Source organism: Anabrus simplex, chromosome 4 (genome assembly GCF_040414725.1).
Source record: "Anabrus simplex isolate iqAnaSimp1 chromosome 4, ASM4041472v1, whole genome shotgun sequence".
Taxonomy (NCBI): domain Eukaryota; kingdom Metazoa; phylum Arthropoda; class Insecta; order Orthoptera; family Tettigoniidae; genus Anabrus; species Anabrus simplex.
In genome coordinates this window covers 377,787,684-377,805,545 of record NC_090268.1, presented here as the reverse complement: position 1 = coordinate 377,805,545, position 17,862 = coordinate 377,787,684, and the positions used below count along the sequence as shown (strand labels likewise).

The 17,862-nt window shown below is 38.5% G+C and overlaps 1 protein-coding gene across 1 annotated transcript in view; it reads left to right on the top strand.

Moving 5' to 3' along the window:
* stol (stolid) overlaps nt 1-17,862 on the top strand; it is a 1,115,479-nt gene that overhangs the window by 935,065 nt on the left and 162,552 nt on the right. Inside the window, exon 19 of the mRNA XM_067146569.2 lies at nt 8,694-8,787. Within this exon, the coding sequence (XP_067002670.2) occupies nt 8,694-8,787 (94 nt within the window). The remainder of the gene's footprint in view (nt 1-8,693; nt 8,788-17,862) is intronic.

Here is a 17,862-nt window from a genome sequence, read left to right as displayed (position 1 = left end):
TGTATTTTCTGTCAGAGTAATCTCAAGAGAATTCCCTGACCACTCTGGCACATGAATACTGTTGTCACAGAAGAATTTCTTCTCTCTTTGAAGTGTGGCAAGGAGCCGAGTCTTGTTGAAAAATTCTGATACAATCTGGAAACATTTTCTGCACCTTACAACGTATTTTGATATACTGGTCACCTTACATCATACAGTCGATTGTCACCAAGGGTCCCAGACCTTCATGTGTGAAACTTTCCCAGAACATCTTCTTCATTGGGTGTTTTAAGATTTTTTTGTAAATGTGCTGAATTTCCTCACTTATTCTTTGCTCGGCATACATATTGAACCTTCCGCCCTAGAACATCACAATTTCTTTCATCAGAGAAAAGAACTTCCTTCCAGTGTTCAATAGCCCAATCCTGCCCACAAAAGGCATACACACTTCTCGTGTTAGAAAATTTGGAGGTTTGGAGGGTTTGCTTCCAACTGCTAAAAGTCTATGTCAAAAATTAGAAACATATCAATTTCTTGCCACTTTGTGTGCCAAGTCCTCAACACTGAGCCTGGGGTAAAATTTGCTTCCTCTGAGGAGAAAGTGGTCATCAGTTGGAGAAGGCTTCTTTTTAATTTTTCATTGCCTCCCACCACAGTTTCCATTTTTTTCCTGGGTGAAATTGAACCAGTTTGTTTGTGCCCCTGAATAATTTGATTTTGAATGCCTACACTGATACAAAATTTAGGAACTTCCTCTTTGTGTTGTAAATGAATTTGTGATATTACAATTTGCACTGTGCTTCTTGGATGAAATTATGATACAAATATAATTATAATACAAGATAACATCAAAATCCCTCAAAAGTCGGATCTAAGAATAAGCACTGTGTAGAACACTGTCACCAACCATTCACGGAAAACAAAAGGGAAATTTTGTTCCCATTAACTTGCACGGAACTGTAAATATATTATGAATAAGATGTTCTGTGAAGAACTATGCAGTCTATCTTCTTTTTTAAATGATATGAGTAAAGAAGTGGAATCAGAGATAAGACTTTTTGCAAATGATGCTTTTCTGCATAGAGTAATAAATAAGTTACAAGATTGTGAGACTGCAAAATGACCTTGATAATGTTGTGAGATGACAATAGGCAATGGGATGATGATAACCGGGGTTAAAAGTCACATTGTGAGTTTCACAAGTAGGAAAAGTCCTCTCAGCTTCAATTACTGCATTGATGGAGTGAAAGTTCCTTATGGGGATCATTGTAAGTACCTAGGTGTTAATATAAAGAAAGAACTTCATTGGGGTAATCACATAAATGGGATTGTAAATAAAGGGCACAGATCTCTGCATATGGTTATGAAGGTGTTTAGGGGTTGCAGTAAGGATGTAAAGGAGAGGGCATGTAAGTCTCTGGTAAGACCCCAAATAGAGTATGGTTCCAGTGTATGGGACCCTCACCAGGATTACTTGATTCAAGAACTGGAAAAAATCCAAAGAAAAGCAGCTTGATTTGTTGTGGGTGATTTCCGACAAAAGAGTAGCGTTACAAAAATGTTGCAAAGTTTGGGCTGGGAAGACTTGGGAGAAAGCAGACGAGGCTGCTCAACTAAGCGGTATGTTCTAAGCTGTCAGTGAAGAGATGGCGTGGAATGACATCAGTATACAAATAAGTTTGAGTGGTGTTTTTAAAAGTAGGAAAGATCACAATATGAAGATAAAGTTGAATTTCAAGAGGACAAATTGTGGCAAATATTTGTTTGTAGGAAGGGGAGTTAGGGATTGGAATAACTTACCAAGGGGGATGTTCAATAAATTTCCAATTTCTTTGCAATCATTTAAGAAAAGGCTAGGAAAACAACAGTTAGGAGATCTGCCACCTGGGCGACTGCCCTAAATGCAGATCGGTAGCGATTGCCATAACATTAGGTTTGTGAGACTTACAGATTTGATCTTGCCTAATTGATGACCCTTCTTGTCCAACACATGATATCCTCATTCTTCGACAGTTTGGAACTCTTCCTCTTCTGATTAATGTTAGAAGAGGTCAGTACCCCATTGCTGGGCTGAGTGGCTCAGACAGTAGAGCACTGGCCGAGTGGTAATTGGAGGTGCTCATATATGACAGCCTCATCTTGGTAGATTTACTGATATGTGAAAGAATTCCTGTGGGATAAAATTCCATTAAATGAATGACATTGATTACAGTATTAATAACCCCATTGTTTTTCCCCCTTATACAACAGTCATTACCACCACATAACAAGATAATTGAATCAGTGAGAATTAGCCCTCAATTAGTCACAGACGGAAATTTCCTCCAGGCCTGTTATACTTGGCATGATAGACTTTGTTATCTTCAACTGGCGATGCTATCCACCCTTATACCTTCCTTCTCACCCTGTGTGGAATTCACCATCGCCGTTTATCGGCTGTGGCAGGGAAGGGACATTTCTGAGACCATTGTCTGAGGCTGGATGTACCCTCCGTGAGCGATTAATAAGTGTGGTTCTCTATTTTCTGCATGTGTGGTTTTATTTTGTTTATTACACGTTTACAATTGTGATTTACTGCCAAAGGCCATTAGTAAGTAACATTTTATACATAGTTGGATCAATTTTAAGAAAATATACCTATCGGTCATTGCAGCTTTTATGATCACGTGATAACAATGAGCAGCTAATAAGGATTTGTTTTTCTTTACTGAATATTTCTTTGAATCTCATGCATAACTGACCTGAGCATGTACTAGCCTTATTCAAAGGTTTTCTCTCATAAATCATATCATAATGGCATTTTTGTTATATTTTTTGTAGCATGGTGGATTTACGAGAGAAAGAACGGATAAGAAACTTACTTGAAAAAATTCCAGATGAATGAGATGTTTGAGGTTTGTCGGAAGAGCATGAAGATGATGTTATAGAATTGAGTGACAACCCTTTAAAAAGCAAACAGTTCTGTAGTGAATTTGTTATCACTTCGATTTTTGACATAAACAGGGGTGGAAGGGGATTTATGCTTGGTATGAGATGTTTTCTATCACTCTTCTTTGCCCTCATAAGTACTAGAGTAACAAATGCCAATATAATTTTCCTGGCAAATAGAAATGATGACACGAACCAGAAGGGGATTTCTGAAAAATTTGTCTCACAAACACTGCATGTATTGCTGGAAGATGCAACACTTGTTACCTACATTCCATGACAGCTGAAGACAAAAAGCAACTTGTTGGAATTGAAAATGAACCACGTGCACTAAAAACGCACACCAAGGAAGTGGGTGCTCAGCTTTTTGAACCTGCAAACAGAACAGATCTTCAAGAGTGTCGTGAACATCATGCTGAAGGTTCCTGTATACAGAACGAGTGACATACTGGGTGTTGTATATACAGTAGAGGATTCTTTAGAAGATGAGAATTTAAATGAATGAAATGAAATACTTTCATACATGGCATGATCTTAGGTTCCATATAGAGGAAAGGGTATAATTAAAACATGACTGAATCAGTGACTACATTGTGGACATTTTTGCAGTTTTCTTAGGTGCAAAAATTGTATTGTTAAATTTTGGACACAAAGTTCAGCAAGTGTACATAATTTTCAGTTACTTTAGAACAAACTTCCAGAATATTTGCTCCCTATTTTTTTCAATTATACAAATTGTTTTATAGTTTAATTTTTCTTACCATTATTGGTGCAAATGACCTCTTGGTTTTCTGTTCTTAACTTAGGCTCACTTTCATCATTATTATTTTGACTTTTATGGTGCATTTCTACACATTCTAATGATTGGTTCTTGTCCCTTATTAGTATAACTTACTGTTATTTTTTCATTTCAATAAATCACATACCGGGCGAGTTGGCCGTGCGCGTAGAGGCGCGCGGCTGTGAGCTTGCATCCGGGAGATAGTAGGTTCGAATCCCACTATCGGCAGCCCTGAAAATGGTTTTCCGTGGTTTCCCATTTTCACACCAGGCAAATGCTGGGGCTGTACCTTAATTAAGGCCACGGCTGCTTCCTTCCAACTCCTAGGCCTTTCCTATCCCATCGTCGCCATAAGACCTATCTGTGTCGGCGCGACGTAAAGCCCCTAGCAAAAAAAAAAAAATTTTAAAAAAAATCACGTAAGAATATTTTGCATTTGCTTTAAAATTGATCATCAAACGTGTAAAAGGACACTGTAGTGTTTTCTGCTAAATATTATGAGCTATAGGATAAAATTATGACTCTTTCTTGAACCTGTACATTTCTTCAATGCACAACTAATGGTGGAGTAATTCTTGCATGACTTTTGAAAGATTAAAGAGAAGCAAGTGCCCTTTCCGGACAAGTCTAGTTTATTAGTGTTACCAGTGTTTTAAGTGTAGCCACATCAATTGGTGATTTAAGGAATTTACTGCCATGGTAGAAATGGGAAGAACTGGTAGCTGTTACTACAGAACCAGGGGTGAAAAGAATTAACTACAGTGGTTAGTGCCTTCCAATACCAATCAGAGCAGTGCTGACTTCAGGTGAATGTTTTTTTAATAACAATGTCTTGCCATACTGCTGAGAAATATTTCTAATACCAGGATGAATACTCTCGACATAACAGAACATCACAAGCCAAAACAGGGAGAGGTAAGGGGAGAAAACTGATTCCTGAAATCTGGAAGTGTAATGTACAGAAGAAAAGAATTTTGAAGGAATCAATATGACTGTCATAAGCCTCTACAAAAACTTTTCTCAAATCTCAGAATGGCATCAAAACATTCAAGCCTTTGAATTCTTAGCAAGGCCATAGCTACTCAGTGGCAGAGTTATAACGCATCTACTGTACATGACGCTTAGTAAAATTAACAGTTTTTATAGACAATGGGAATATTTTCTTGATGGATCATCGGGCATTGTTTCTTAAAGTGCCAGATAATATTGACACACATTAATTATTTGTTGAGTGAAGACCAGTGTTAATTCTTTAAACTGTGTGTATTCTGTGAAAAAAAAATGCTGAGAAATAATTCTAATACCAGGATGAGTACACTCGACATAACAGAACATCACAAGCCAGAACTTGGGAGAGTTAAGAAGAGAAAACTGATGCCTGAAATCTGGAAGTGTAATGTATGGAAGGAAAGAATTTTGAAGAAAGAAGCATACATTGATAGTTCTGGAAGACAAATTAAGGTGAAGGGAATTATTACTCCCATATGTGAGTGCAAGGCGTATAATTGTTGTTCCAAATGGTCTTAAAATGATCAGATGATCAGTCTTGTTCATCTATGACATCTTATGGAACATCCTAAAGTTAAATGTATGGGAAAAAAGAAGAATCTGTGGAAAGGAAAGCAAGTTTTAAATATTTTGTACTCTCCAGTTCAAATCATGTTGAAATTTGCAGAAAAGCATTCATCAATATGACTGTCCATAAGCCTCTGCAAAACCTTTTCTCAAATCCTCAGAATGGCATCAAAACATGCAAGTCTTTGAATTCTTAGCAAGGCCATAGCTACTCAGTGGCAGAGTTATAATGCATTAACAGTACCTAGCGCAGACCCACTTCCCTACCAAACCCGACACGCTCCGATCCTCAGAGCCAATCCTTATCCTGAAGTTACGGATCTAATTTGCCGACTTCCCTTACCTACATTAGACTATCGACTACAGGCTCTTCACCTTGGAGACCTGCTGTGGATATGGGTACGAGCCGGCACAACACCTCCACGTGGCCCTCTCCCGGATTTTCAAGGTCCGAGGGAAAGACCGGGACACCGCCGCAACTGCGGTGCTCTTTGCGTTCCAAATCCTATCTCCCACCGTCCTCCCGTTCCAGGAAACTCGAACGCTCATACAGAAAAGAAAACGCTTCCCCGATCTCCCGACGGCGTCTCCGTGTCCTTTTGGGTTACCCTGACGAGCTACTCATTCGAGGGGCCCGACTTGTTACGGTTCCACTGCCGGGTTCCGGAATAGGAACCGGATTCCCTTTCGCCCCTAGGGTTCTAACACTGTAGTCTCGGACCCCTTAGACATCGGATTTCTCCTAGGACTTAGGATCGACTGACTCATGTGCAATGGCTGTTCACACGAAACCCTTCTCCATGTCAGTCCTCCAGGGCCTCGCTGGAGTATTTGCTACTACTGCCAAGATCTGCACCAACGGCGGCTCCAGGCAGGCTCATGCCTAGATCCTACTGCGCTCACTGCCGCGACCCTCCTACTCATCAGGGCTTCACGGGGCAGGCCGCTGAAGCAAAACCGTGCACCCCTCATTGCCGAGCTGACGGCGGAGTATAGGCAAGACGCTTCAGCGCCATCCATTTTCACGGCTAGTTGTTACACACAGTTGTTACACAGGTGAGTTGTTACACACTCCTTAGCAGATTCCGACTTCCATGGCCACCGTCCTGCTGTCTTAAGCAACCAACGCCTTTCATGGTTTCCCATGAGCATCTATTTGAACGCCTTAACTCTGCATTTGGTTCACCCCACAGCGCCAGTTCTGCTTACCAAAAGTGGCCCACTTTGCACTCTGATCCAAGAAATAAATCTCTCGCGGCTTCAAAAATGTTTTAAGCAAGCCGGAGATCTCACCCATTTAAAGTTTGAGAATAGGTTGAGGTCGTTTTGGCCCCAAGACCTCTAATCATTCGCTTGACCGGATGAGACTCATTCGAGCGTCAGCTATCCTGAGAGAAACTTCGGAGGGAACCAGCTACCTGACACTTAGAAAAATTACAACATTTTATAGACAACAAGAATATTTTCTTGATGGATCATCGTATTGTAAAGACACGTAGAAAAGGTATTGCTGGTAAATTTTCAATGGGTTCTCATCGATATTATGATTCCAATTTTAAGTTAATGGTTATTTAACACATGGAAATGAAGAATAATTGTGCAGCCACAAGAAGAAATGGCATAACTAAAGCCAATGTTCCATGTGAGCATGAAGACAAAGATAGCTCACAAAATGCATTAGTGGCCTACAACAAGGACGGTTTAAACAAGTCAAAGATGAAATTGAGCAGTATGTGCGCAAAAAATGCAAGGACAGAGTGGCCATACCACGGCGCAATAAGCTTGTGGACATTCAACGTCCGCATTTTTATTATATATACATCACTAACCACTGAAGTCGGGTGAAGCCAATGAGTGAGACATGTAACAGCTGGTTGTACCTGATGCTTAGTAAAAGTAACAGTTTTATAGACAGTAGGGAAATTTTTTGATGGATTGTCGTGTTGTAGAGACATGTGAAACAAGTATTGCTGACAAATTTTCAGTGGCTTCTCTTTGATATTAGGATGCCAATACTAAGTTAATGGTTATTAAACTCACAGAAATAAATAATAATTGTGCAGCCACAAGAAAATATGGCATAACTAAAGCCAATGTTCGGCATTGGGGTGAAGACAATTTTTAAGCCTGGCTGAATTTTTTAAGGAAAGAGTGGTATTGCATTCAGGGTTGTCTTGCATTAGGAGAAATATGGTATTATTTCTTGAAACTTCTTCTATCACCATTATCTGGGGAACACCTGGGCTGGGTACTGGATCATTGGTCTCCATCCTCATCTCACACCTCCCAGAAGACACACGGGATTGTCATCGCTTCTGGGGTACTCTTTAGCTCTTTGTCCTGATCCACTTTGACGCTTCATATAGGTTATTATTGCAGTTAGCTCACCATACCTAAAGTCATTTTATACCTACTGTAACTGCCAGGTTTCAGTGAGGCTACCCATAACCTGGAGAACAGATGCTGCCTGCAGGATTTCACTGGCAGTTCCTCCACTGTGGAACCAGCACCCGACTAAAAGGCCTCCTCCTCCTGAAGCTGTTGGCCCATTTAGAGATACCAGTTATTTACTCTCGCCCAACACTCGGAATTGAATCGCTAGCTATATGGTCTACTCTATTCCATAGCCAGACTTAGAAGCTAATACTATCATCAAATGTTTAATTTAACTTTAACATAACTTTCTTTATGAAAAGTTCAAATGCAAATCACCACATTAATTCACCTTTAAACAACATACGACAGTCAATGAATAAAATGCCAAACTTGAACATATTTGATGAGGAGACTGTCTTCTTAGGGTCAGTCAGAAGGAAGCTCACACAGAGTGAAGGCATAAATTAAATAGAGTAGGGCCTACCATACTTGTGTACCATAAATAATTTTAGTCCTTAGATTAATTTATATTAACAATGTATATTTTAGGAGAAATTAAAATATTAAGTTGAAACACACACCACTGCCCATAGTTCGTATGATAGTATTAGGTTTCATATTTTAATTTGTATTCTATATTATTTATAACATTAGAAATAAAAAATGGAAATGTTCAGTAAGTGACAGAAATGCCTGTTGAACAATAAATCAAATAAATCAAATAAAATACACCCTTTGTATGATAAATAATTATAATGTCTGTGAGGGTTGCCAGATGATGACAGTCTGTTAAGATATCTTTTTTGTATTTCCATGTTTGTCCTGGCCTCTCTTTCATTGCTCTCTCTCTACCCACATGAGTCTGCCATTGTGTTCTTCCTCGTTTTCTATCCTTGATGATTTATATTTGTACACATGTTTGTTCAACTTCCATTTCATATAAATAAAATAAACCATTTTCAAATTCTAAATTGTCCTATACCTTAATATTGGTCATTTATTCTTGAGGAGCATCCATACCGCATTTCATCAACCTCTCAATAAATCTTTTCAGGTGACAAGACATTACTGCAGTCCCTTCTCTTCGATGCTATCGTAACAGAAGGCTTAGAGGGTCAGATGCAGTCAGCAATCAAAGAAGATAAGAAGTGAGTACACTGACTGCCCCAGCTTAACTGCACATGCACTCTCACAAAAAGTGTAGTTCCATTGCAGAAAATAATCACTAGCCTCATCAAAATTTGTTTGACACACTTTAAAATAGCACAATAATATCACTTTCTTTTGCATACATGCATGGCTAACTTCACACAGTTGTTGGCAATATGAGGCACATCACAGCATTTATTGTTAGATCTTATTAAAGTTTGGTGCACGATCACTTTATTTTATGCCGTTGTCACGCTGAAACTGGTCTCCAGCACTACACACTAGCTGAACATAAAATCTCCAAATGTTTACAAATGTATGTATCAATACAATGGAAGAGCAGGTTGTATAAGGCTGCCAGACAAATTTTCAACTGCCAATTTCTATTACAAATGTTATCAAAATTAATTAAATATTGAAATAAACCTGGTACTTTCCAGTCTTATTCCTAATATTAAAATACTTGATATGGAACTATAATTTACAGTGCAAACAGAGTAGAAGAGATGCAGCAGACATACCAAGATATATAAGTCCATTATTGCTCAGTCAGTATACATGTTAAAAAATTCACATTAAAAATACTAACTTTGCAGTAGTATCTGCTACTTATCTCAGTAGAGAGTATAAATCTTGAGGTGTTAAGAGCAAATCCAAGTAGAAAATACATGTTATAAGCAGAGAACAGCAACAATAGATTTCAGTCCCAAACATATGGCTATCACTTCCACTACCATCTATATCACACTCCTCCCTCATGTGCATAACAGAGTTCTAATTTTATCATTCATCGGTAGTTGTATAGTAAGCTTCAACCTACAATGGCCACGGCTGGTCCATAGTCCAACAGCTCTGCACTCCGACTGACCAACCAATCAGAGGACGGGTAGCCACAGCTCTACCGTGGCTCTACACCTCTGCATTCAGGAGACAAAGAGGGGCTGGTCATCACGGTCTGTTGTTCTAAGACTTGTTTCCTGTGGTTTTTCATTCTCCTGCACTAAGGCGAGTGCCAGGACAGTTCCTAGAATAGATCAGGACTGCCAACCCAGTCACCTTCTCCATACATCACCTTCACCACACCAAATCTTCCTGGCTTGAGAGAGAACGTTACCCTCCAAGAGCCCGCTTGTACCCCTTCAGGGTATGGAATAAAAATGTTTGTAATTAGTTGGTGTCATCAATACCATTAAATGCAGCGGAAACTGCAGAGACTTTCTTTTTCATTGTGAGTTTGTGCATTGAGTGAAGTTTATTACAACATGTTTGCTGCATCTCTTAGTTATCTAATATGATTTATAACATTATATAACACCATTAGTCTGAATGGATTGTGAAGTAACAGCAGTTTATGAAAAAATTATTCATCCATTATGATTTGATTTCAGTTAGAAATATTTAGTATAAGACTGATTTATCTGCTTCATAAGAATACTATCTCTTAAGAAACTATAGAGTTGTCATTTCCATCAGTTGAAGTCAAGAAAGTGTGGAGCTTCATCCCCATGCAACTAAGCAAGAAGGGGAGTTTTACTGTTAGGAGGAAAAGAAATTTCTTTTAATCGGCATTCAGGTGTGCGGAGTGGTTGATTAGGCACCTGTCTCATGTACCAAAGATTTTGAGATCAAATTCCAGGTAGTTAGTTAGATATACAAAATATATTAACTGCTGAAGAAACATCAGATGCATAACAATATTATTTCAATAGCTAAATGTTAGTGTATTTCTCCATGTTATTAAATACATCAGTAGATATACCAATAAAGATCAATCATTATACAGTATCAGAGGAGATGGGTGAAAGCAAACAAGGGTCACATTTGCAACAACATAGAGAGGAAAGAATTTAAACAGTCACAATGTAATTTTCTTTAAATACTAATCTATTTACCTAACATGGTACTGCTTTACATCTGTTTATCTCTGCACTGTGTTATAGACATAAGATGTTGCTGAATGTAGTAGGTACATACATAAATTATATGATAGAAAAGGAGGGAAAATAAGAATAACTAGAGATGAGTGGAATAATTGAATAACTAGAGATGTAACTGAAACAGCAAGCAAAAGGGAAAGCATCCTCAAATACTTGTAATCCATTAATTTGTTTTATTATAGGATTTAAGGGCCTGTCTACTGGTAATATAATATTATTTAAGAGAATTGAATTTACTTCAGTGCAGCACACTGGAAATAGAGAAGATAGAATGTTATTCGGAAGTTGAGGGATCAGATCAAAAATTAGATGGATGGCTTTTCCGGCGTTTGCTCTATTAACCAGCGTTTTGTCTTAGGTCTGACACTAGACTCTTCAGAGTGGGATGTGTCAGACCCTACCCACTGATGCTGGGGTGTATGCAGGTGAACTTATCAGAAGCTTATTTATGAAGCACAGTCTGATAACTGCATACGGGAGATAAAACTCCACAATGGAATTAATGCCCGCCTAGCAATTCCAAATGGAAATTCTAAGTTCCCATGGAGGGAATTCCCTCCATGGGAACTTAGAATTTCCAGTTGAGGGATATCCATGCTAATAAGGGAAGTATCACATCTTTCACGCTGAAGCATACTTTGAAATTTTGATAACAGAAGTTATGTACCATAAGAAGACAATATAAAAAAAATTTGCTGCATATTTAAACTGCAAGGCCTTGAAATCAAACCAGGAATTCTGCAATGACAACTCAGTATGCTGTGCAAATGGACATCTCTGCATTAAGTGGAGTGGAGCATGGAATAAGAATGCAATCAATCAATCAATCAATCAATCAATCAATCAATCAATCAATCAATCAATACTGATCTGTATTTATGACAAGGTTGCCCTGGTGACAGATTCCCAATCTGTTGTTTTCCTAGCATTTTCTTAAATGATTTCAAAGAAATTTGATAATTATTGAACATCTCCCTTGGTAAGTTATTCCAATCCCTAACTCCCCTTCCTATAAACGAAAATTTGCCCCAATTTGTCCTCCTGAATTCCAACTATATCTTCATATTGTGATCCTTCCTACTTTTAAAGACACATTCAAACTTATTCGTCTACTAATGTCATTCCAAGCCATCCCTCCATTGACAGCTTGGAACATACCACTTAGTCGAGCAGCTCGTCTTCTTTCTCCCAAGTCTTCCCAGCCCAAACGTTGCAACATTTTTGTTACACTACTCTTTTGTCGAAAATCACCCGAAACAATTTGAGCTGCTTTTCTGGAACCATACTCTAGTTGGGATCTTACCAGAGGCTTATATGCCCTTTCCCTTACATCCTTACTACAACCCCTAAACACCCTCATAACCATGTGCCTATATTTACAATCATATTTATGTGATTACCCCAACAAGGATCTTACCTTATATTAATACATAGGTACTTACAGTGATCCCCATAAAGAACATTTAACCCATCAATCCAGTAAATGAAACTGAGAGGGCTTTTCCTATTTGTGAAACTCACAACCTGACTTCTAACCCTGTTTATCATCATACCATTGCCTGCTGGCCATCTCACAACAATATCGAGGTCATGTTGCAGTTGCTCACAATCTTGTAACTTATTTACTACTCTATTCAGAATAACATCATCCGCAAAGAGCCTTACCTCTGATTCAACTTCTTTACTCATATCATTTGTATGTATAAGAAAACATAAAGGTCCAATAATACTGCCTTGAGGAATTCCCCTCTTAATTATTACAGGGTCAGATAAAGCTTTGCCTACTCTAATTCTCTGAGATCTATTTTCTAGAAATATAGCAACCCATTAGTCACTCTTTTGTCTAGTCCAGTTGCACTCATTTTTGCCAGTAGTCTCCTATGATCTACCCTATCAAATCGCGATACAGTCCATTTGACCTCCTGAATCCAAGTTATCTGCTATATCTTGCTGGAATCCTACAAGTTGAGCTACAGTGGAATAACTTTTCCTAAACCCGAACTGCCTTCTGACTAACCAGTTATTAATTTTGCAAACACGTCTAATATAATCAGGAAGAATGTCTTCCCAAAGTTTACATTCAATGCATCTCAAACTTTTTTTTTTTTTTTTTTTTTTTTTTTTTTTTTTTTGCTAGTTGCTTTACGTCGCACCGACACAGATAGGTCTTATGGCGACTATGGAACAGGGAAGGGCTAGGAGTGGGAAGGAAGCAGACGTGACCTTAATTAAGGTACAGTCCCAGCATTTGCCTGGTGTGAAAATGGGAAACCACGGAAAACCATTTTCAGGGCTGCTGACAGTGGGGTTCAAACCTACTATCTCATCTCAAACTTACTGGCCTGTAATTTTCAGCTTTATGTTTATCACCCTTTCCTTTGTACACAGGGGCTACTATAGCAATTCTCCATTCACTTGGTATAGCTCCTTCATGCAAAAAATAATCAAACAAGTACTTCAGGTATGGTACTATATCCCAACCCTTTGTCTTTAGTCCCCAGAAATCTTATCAAGTGCAGTCACTTTGCTAGTTTTCAACTTTTGTATCTTATTTTAAATGTCATTATTATCATATGGAAATTTTAATACTTTTTTAACATTAGTTACCTCCTCTATCTAGACATTATCCTTGTAACCGACAATCTTTAGATACTGCTGAGTGAATACTTCTGCCTTTTGAAGATGCTCACATACACACTCCCCTTGTTCATTAATTATTCCTGGAATGTCCTTCTTTGAACCTGTTTCTGCCTTAAAGTACCTATACATACCCTTCCATTTTTCACTAAAATTTGTATGACTGCCAATTATACCTGCCATCATGTTACCCTTTGCTGACTTCTTTGTTAGATTCAGTTTCCTAGTAGTTCCTTCAATTTCTCCTTACTTCCACAGCCATTTCTAACTCTATTTCTTTCCAATCTGCACCTATTTCTTAGTCTCTTTATTTCTCTATTATAATAAGGTGGATCTTTACCATTCCTTACCACTTTTAAAGGTGCAAACCTGTTTTTACATTCCTCAGTGATTGCTTTAAACCGATCCCAGAGCCTGTTTACACTTTTATTTACCGTTTTATACTGATCATAGTTACTTTTTAAAACTCCCTCATGCCTGCTTTATCAGCCATTTAGTACTGCCTAATAGTCCTACTTTTAAGACCTTCCTTTCTGTCACATTTATTTTTAACTATGACAAAAACAGCTTCATAATTACTAATACCATCTATTACTTCAGTTTCTCTATAAAGCTCATCTGGTTTTACCAGCACCACATCTAGGATATTCTTCCCTCTAGTTGGTTCCATCACTTTCTGAATCAGCTGTCCTTCCCATATTAACTTATTTGCCCTTTGTTGGTCTTGCTTCCTGTCATTCGCATTAAACCTTCCCAATTGACATTTGGTAAATTCAGATCTCCTGCTACAGCCACATTCCTTTCCAAGTCATTTCCTACATAGCTGATTATCTTATCAAATAATTCTGAATCAGCATCAGCACTACCGTTTCCCGGTCTGTACACTCCAAAGGCATCAAGTTGCCTATTATCCTTAGAAATTAGCCTTACACCTAGAATTTCATGTTTGTCATCTTTAACTTTTTCGTAGCTTACAAATTCTTCTTTCACCAGAATTAATAATCCCCCTCCTACCATTCCTATCCTATATCTACGATACACACTCCAGTTCCGTGAGAAAATTTCTGCAACTATTATATCATTTCTCAGCCATGATTCAACTCCTATTACAATATCTGGTAAGTATATACTGTATCTATTAAATTAATTCTATTCCTTTCTTTACAATGTGCCTACAGTTCAACACTAAAATTTTTACGTCATCTCTACTTGACTTTGAGATCCGTGTGCCCTTATCACCACTCCCTAGACCACCCCATTTCCCTGAATGTACCTCCTCCCTATAATCCTTCGAAACAAATTTCCTAACTTATACATAACAATGCAGTTTAAGTGAAAGCCATCTGAGCACAGATCCCTATCTCCTACCCACCCATTAGAATCTAGAAATCTCACTCCCAATTTACCACATACCCACACCATAGTCTCATTTAAATCCCCAATCACCCTCCAGTCAGTATCCCTCCTACACAGTATTCCACTGATAACAATCTCCACTTCCTTAAACATCCATGCTGCATTTACCAGGTCCCACACATCCCCAACTATGTTGGTATTTATACCAGCTTGCCTTACATTGTTGGTACCAACGTGAAACACTACCACCTTTTCCTTCCCCTCCTCCTTCTCTTCTACTTTCTTCAACATCTGCCTCAGCCTAAATCCTGGAAAGCACTCTACTCTGGTTGTCTTTCCTCCACACACTTTCTCCACACATCTAACAATGGAATTCCCCATGATGAGATCCTCAACCTTACCCACCTCATTTGATCCCCTCCCCTCCTGGTCAGCCCTATGTTTACTGACAGCTGCAGAAGCTAGTTCCTCCTCCCTTTTCTCCCTCTCATGACCTTGTGCAAGAAGATAATATGCTCTGTATTACTACCACCTTAATGTCCGGCTCCATAGCTAAACAGTTAGCATGCTGGCATTTGGTCACAGTGGTCCCGGTTTGATTCTCAGCAGGATCAGGAACTTTAACCATAATTGGTTAATTTTCCTGGCTTGGGGACTGGGTTTATCTGTCTTTTTCACCATCATTTCATCCTCATCACGACACGCAGATCGCCTACAGGCGTCAAATTGTAAACCCTGCATCTGGCGAGCTGAATTTGTCCTCGGACACTCCCGGCACTAAAAGCCATACACTATTTCATTTACTACCTTATTGTTTCAATCAGTGATAAAAGAAAAGCAGAAGTGACTAATGTCAATTGAATGGAGAAAACATAAATTCATTTTGCACTATGCACAACTTATAATCTCTTCATTGCCACACTGTTTTCCCTTTGTTTCCAAGCAATATGTCACAGGCACTACAAATTCACAAGGTCATTTTGTTGTATAACTTCTTGCAAGCCAAGAATATTTTTATCACGTGCTGGAAGCTGAGGATTGAGGACTGATAGTGTATAAGAGATTGTAATTTTAGGATTCTGTCTCTGTTGAAAACATGTTCATGAATGTTCTCGTCCAACAATATTATTTTTATAAGGTGACAATAAAGAGCTTTCCACTGCTGGGAGGGAAGGAGCCTTTTGTACACCATTGTTTAAACTCTCTCTTGTCCATTTTTACTGATTTTGTGCCAGTAACAATAATGTTATCAGCTTTAAATAATATTTTAGAAACTGTTGGACCAAATATCCATGTCAGTTTCTTAAGCACAATGAATAGTTTGGGAAATAGAAATCTATCTATGCTGACTATAGGTGTGATGGTGTGTGAATATGTCAGTGTAGTAACCGATTGGGCTGTTGTGTGTGTTTTTCTCCAACCAAAGGTAGAGTTCATTTTCATTACATTTTGTGCTCAAATCCACTTTAGTCTGTGTTGTAAATGGAACAGGGAGTTTAATGGGTAAATCACTCCCTGCAAAATTCAAGAAATTCCTCTGCAGCTTTATCCTTTTCTGCTTCACTGTGAACATAGAAGCTCAAAACAAGTTTCATAATTTATTTGCTCATGACTATGTTTTTTCTTGAATTGACTGATCCAAGTTGGAGATGCACAGAAATCTGTATTTTTGGTATTGAATAATCATTAAATTAGCAAGGTTCACTGTCATAAGTCTTCATCACTCACACTTTATTTTGCTCTTCTTGCTTCTTCAAAGCAAGAGTATATTTTTTCATTTTTTTCGTTATAAATAATTAATGGCATATGGCCTAAGGAGAGGCCTGGTGCAGGTCTTTTCCTAGTAAACGGCCTATAGGCAACCTGTATGTCTGTAAGAATGGGGCCCTACCCAGTGGCGAAGCTATTAGTTAATTAATGGGTAGGCAGGAAATATTACCTTAAAATTTTTTGTCGAGGAGTTCCATAAGTCGAGTTTTCTTGGTTGTAAAATGGTCAATCACACGGTCCTTCAATTCTTGATCACTCATCAATTGCTTCACAAGCATTTTCTCGATAGAAATGGTACTAAGACTGCTGAGTCTTTCAATGTTCATTGAATTACGCAGAATTGTTTTTTATCCTCTTCAGAGTGATCATACTCCTTACAGAGGAAGCCGTGGCCACAGGAAATGTTTTTTTGCTAGAGGCTTTACGTCGCACCGACACAGATAGGTCTTATGGCGACGTGGCCTTAATTAAGGTACAGCCCCAGCATTTGCCTGGCGTGAAAATGGGAAACCACGGAAAACCATCTTCAGGGCTGCCGAAATTGGTATTCGAACCCACTATCTCCCGGATGCAAGCTCACAGCTGCGCGCGCCTAACCGCACGGCCAACTTGCCCGGTACAGGAAATGTCAATATTAAATTAATCAAGTTGACACTTCCTCATACACTGGTTCAAGGTCATTGAGGACAATATAATGTAATTTTTTTGAGGGGACAAATGTTTTTCTATATCGGAATAAATGTTAATCAATTCATTTTCCAATCTTTCTCTATTAAAAAGGGGTAAATGTTCATAAGACTGCTCAGTTTAATAGCAGGGAAGCTCTCTTTGTAAACTATGAACTGATTTGGATCTAACAACTCAACAAACCGGATGCTTTCAAAATCGCCAAACCGTATTTCCATTTGCATAATTAAGGTGTCACCACCAAACAAAACACACATGTAACGAAAAAGGTTCTTGCTTTCGGAACAGGCTGTTAACCACGAATATCGTGTATACCAAGACTTAGAGCCAACAGACGGGCAGCAACCAACTCAACAGTAGTTAAGAAATAACAACTTCCACTTACATAAAACTTATTTCTGCATCTGTTGACATTTTCTGGCAAGGATTCAGCCATATTATTACCTACCGGTGCTAACGGCCTCTTACAATTTTTCAATACACGCTTCTGCCTTACTTACTACGAATTTCATCAGCGGCCTTGAAAAGATTGTATTCATGACAATCAAGTTTATGCTTGTGTACACGCCCTCATGTCGTTGGCTTTTTATTACTACCACTTTGATTTTCCAATATTTTATATGAACTGTTTTAATTCGAATTTTAATAGAAGTTTTAGTCTCCGACAAGATTATAGTTTAATCATAA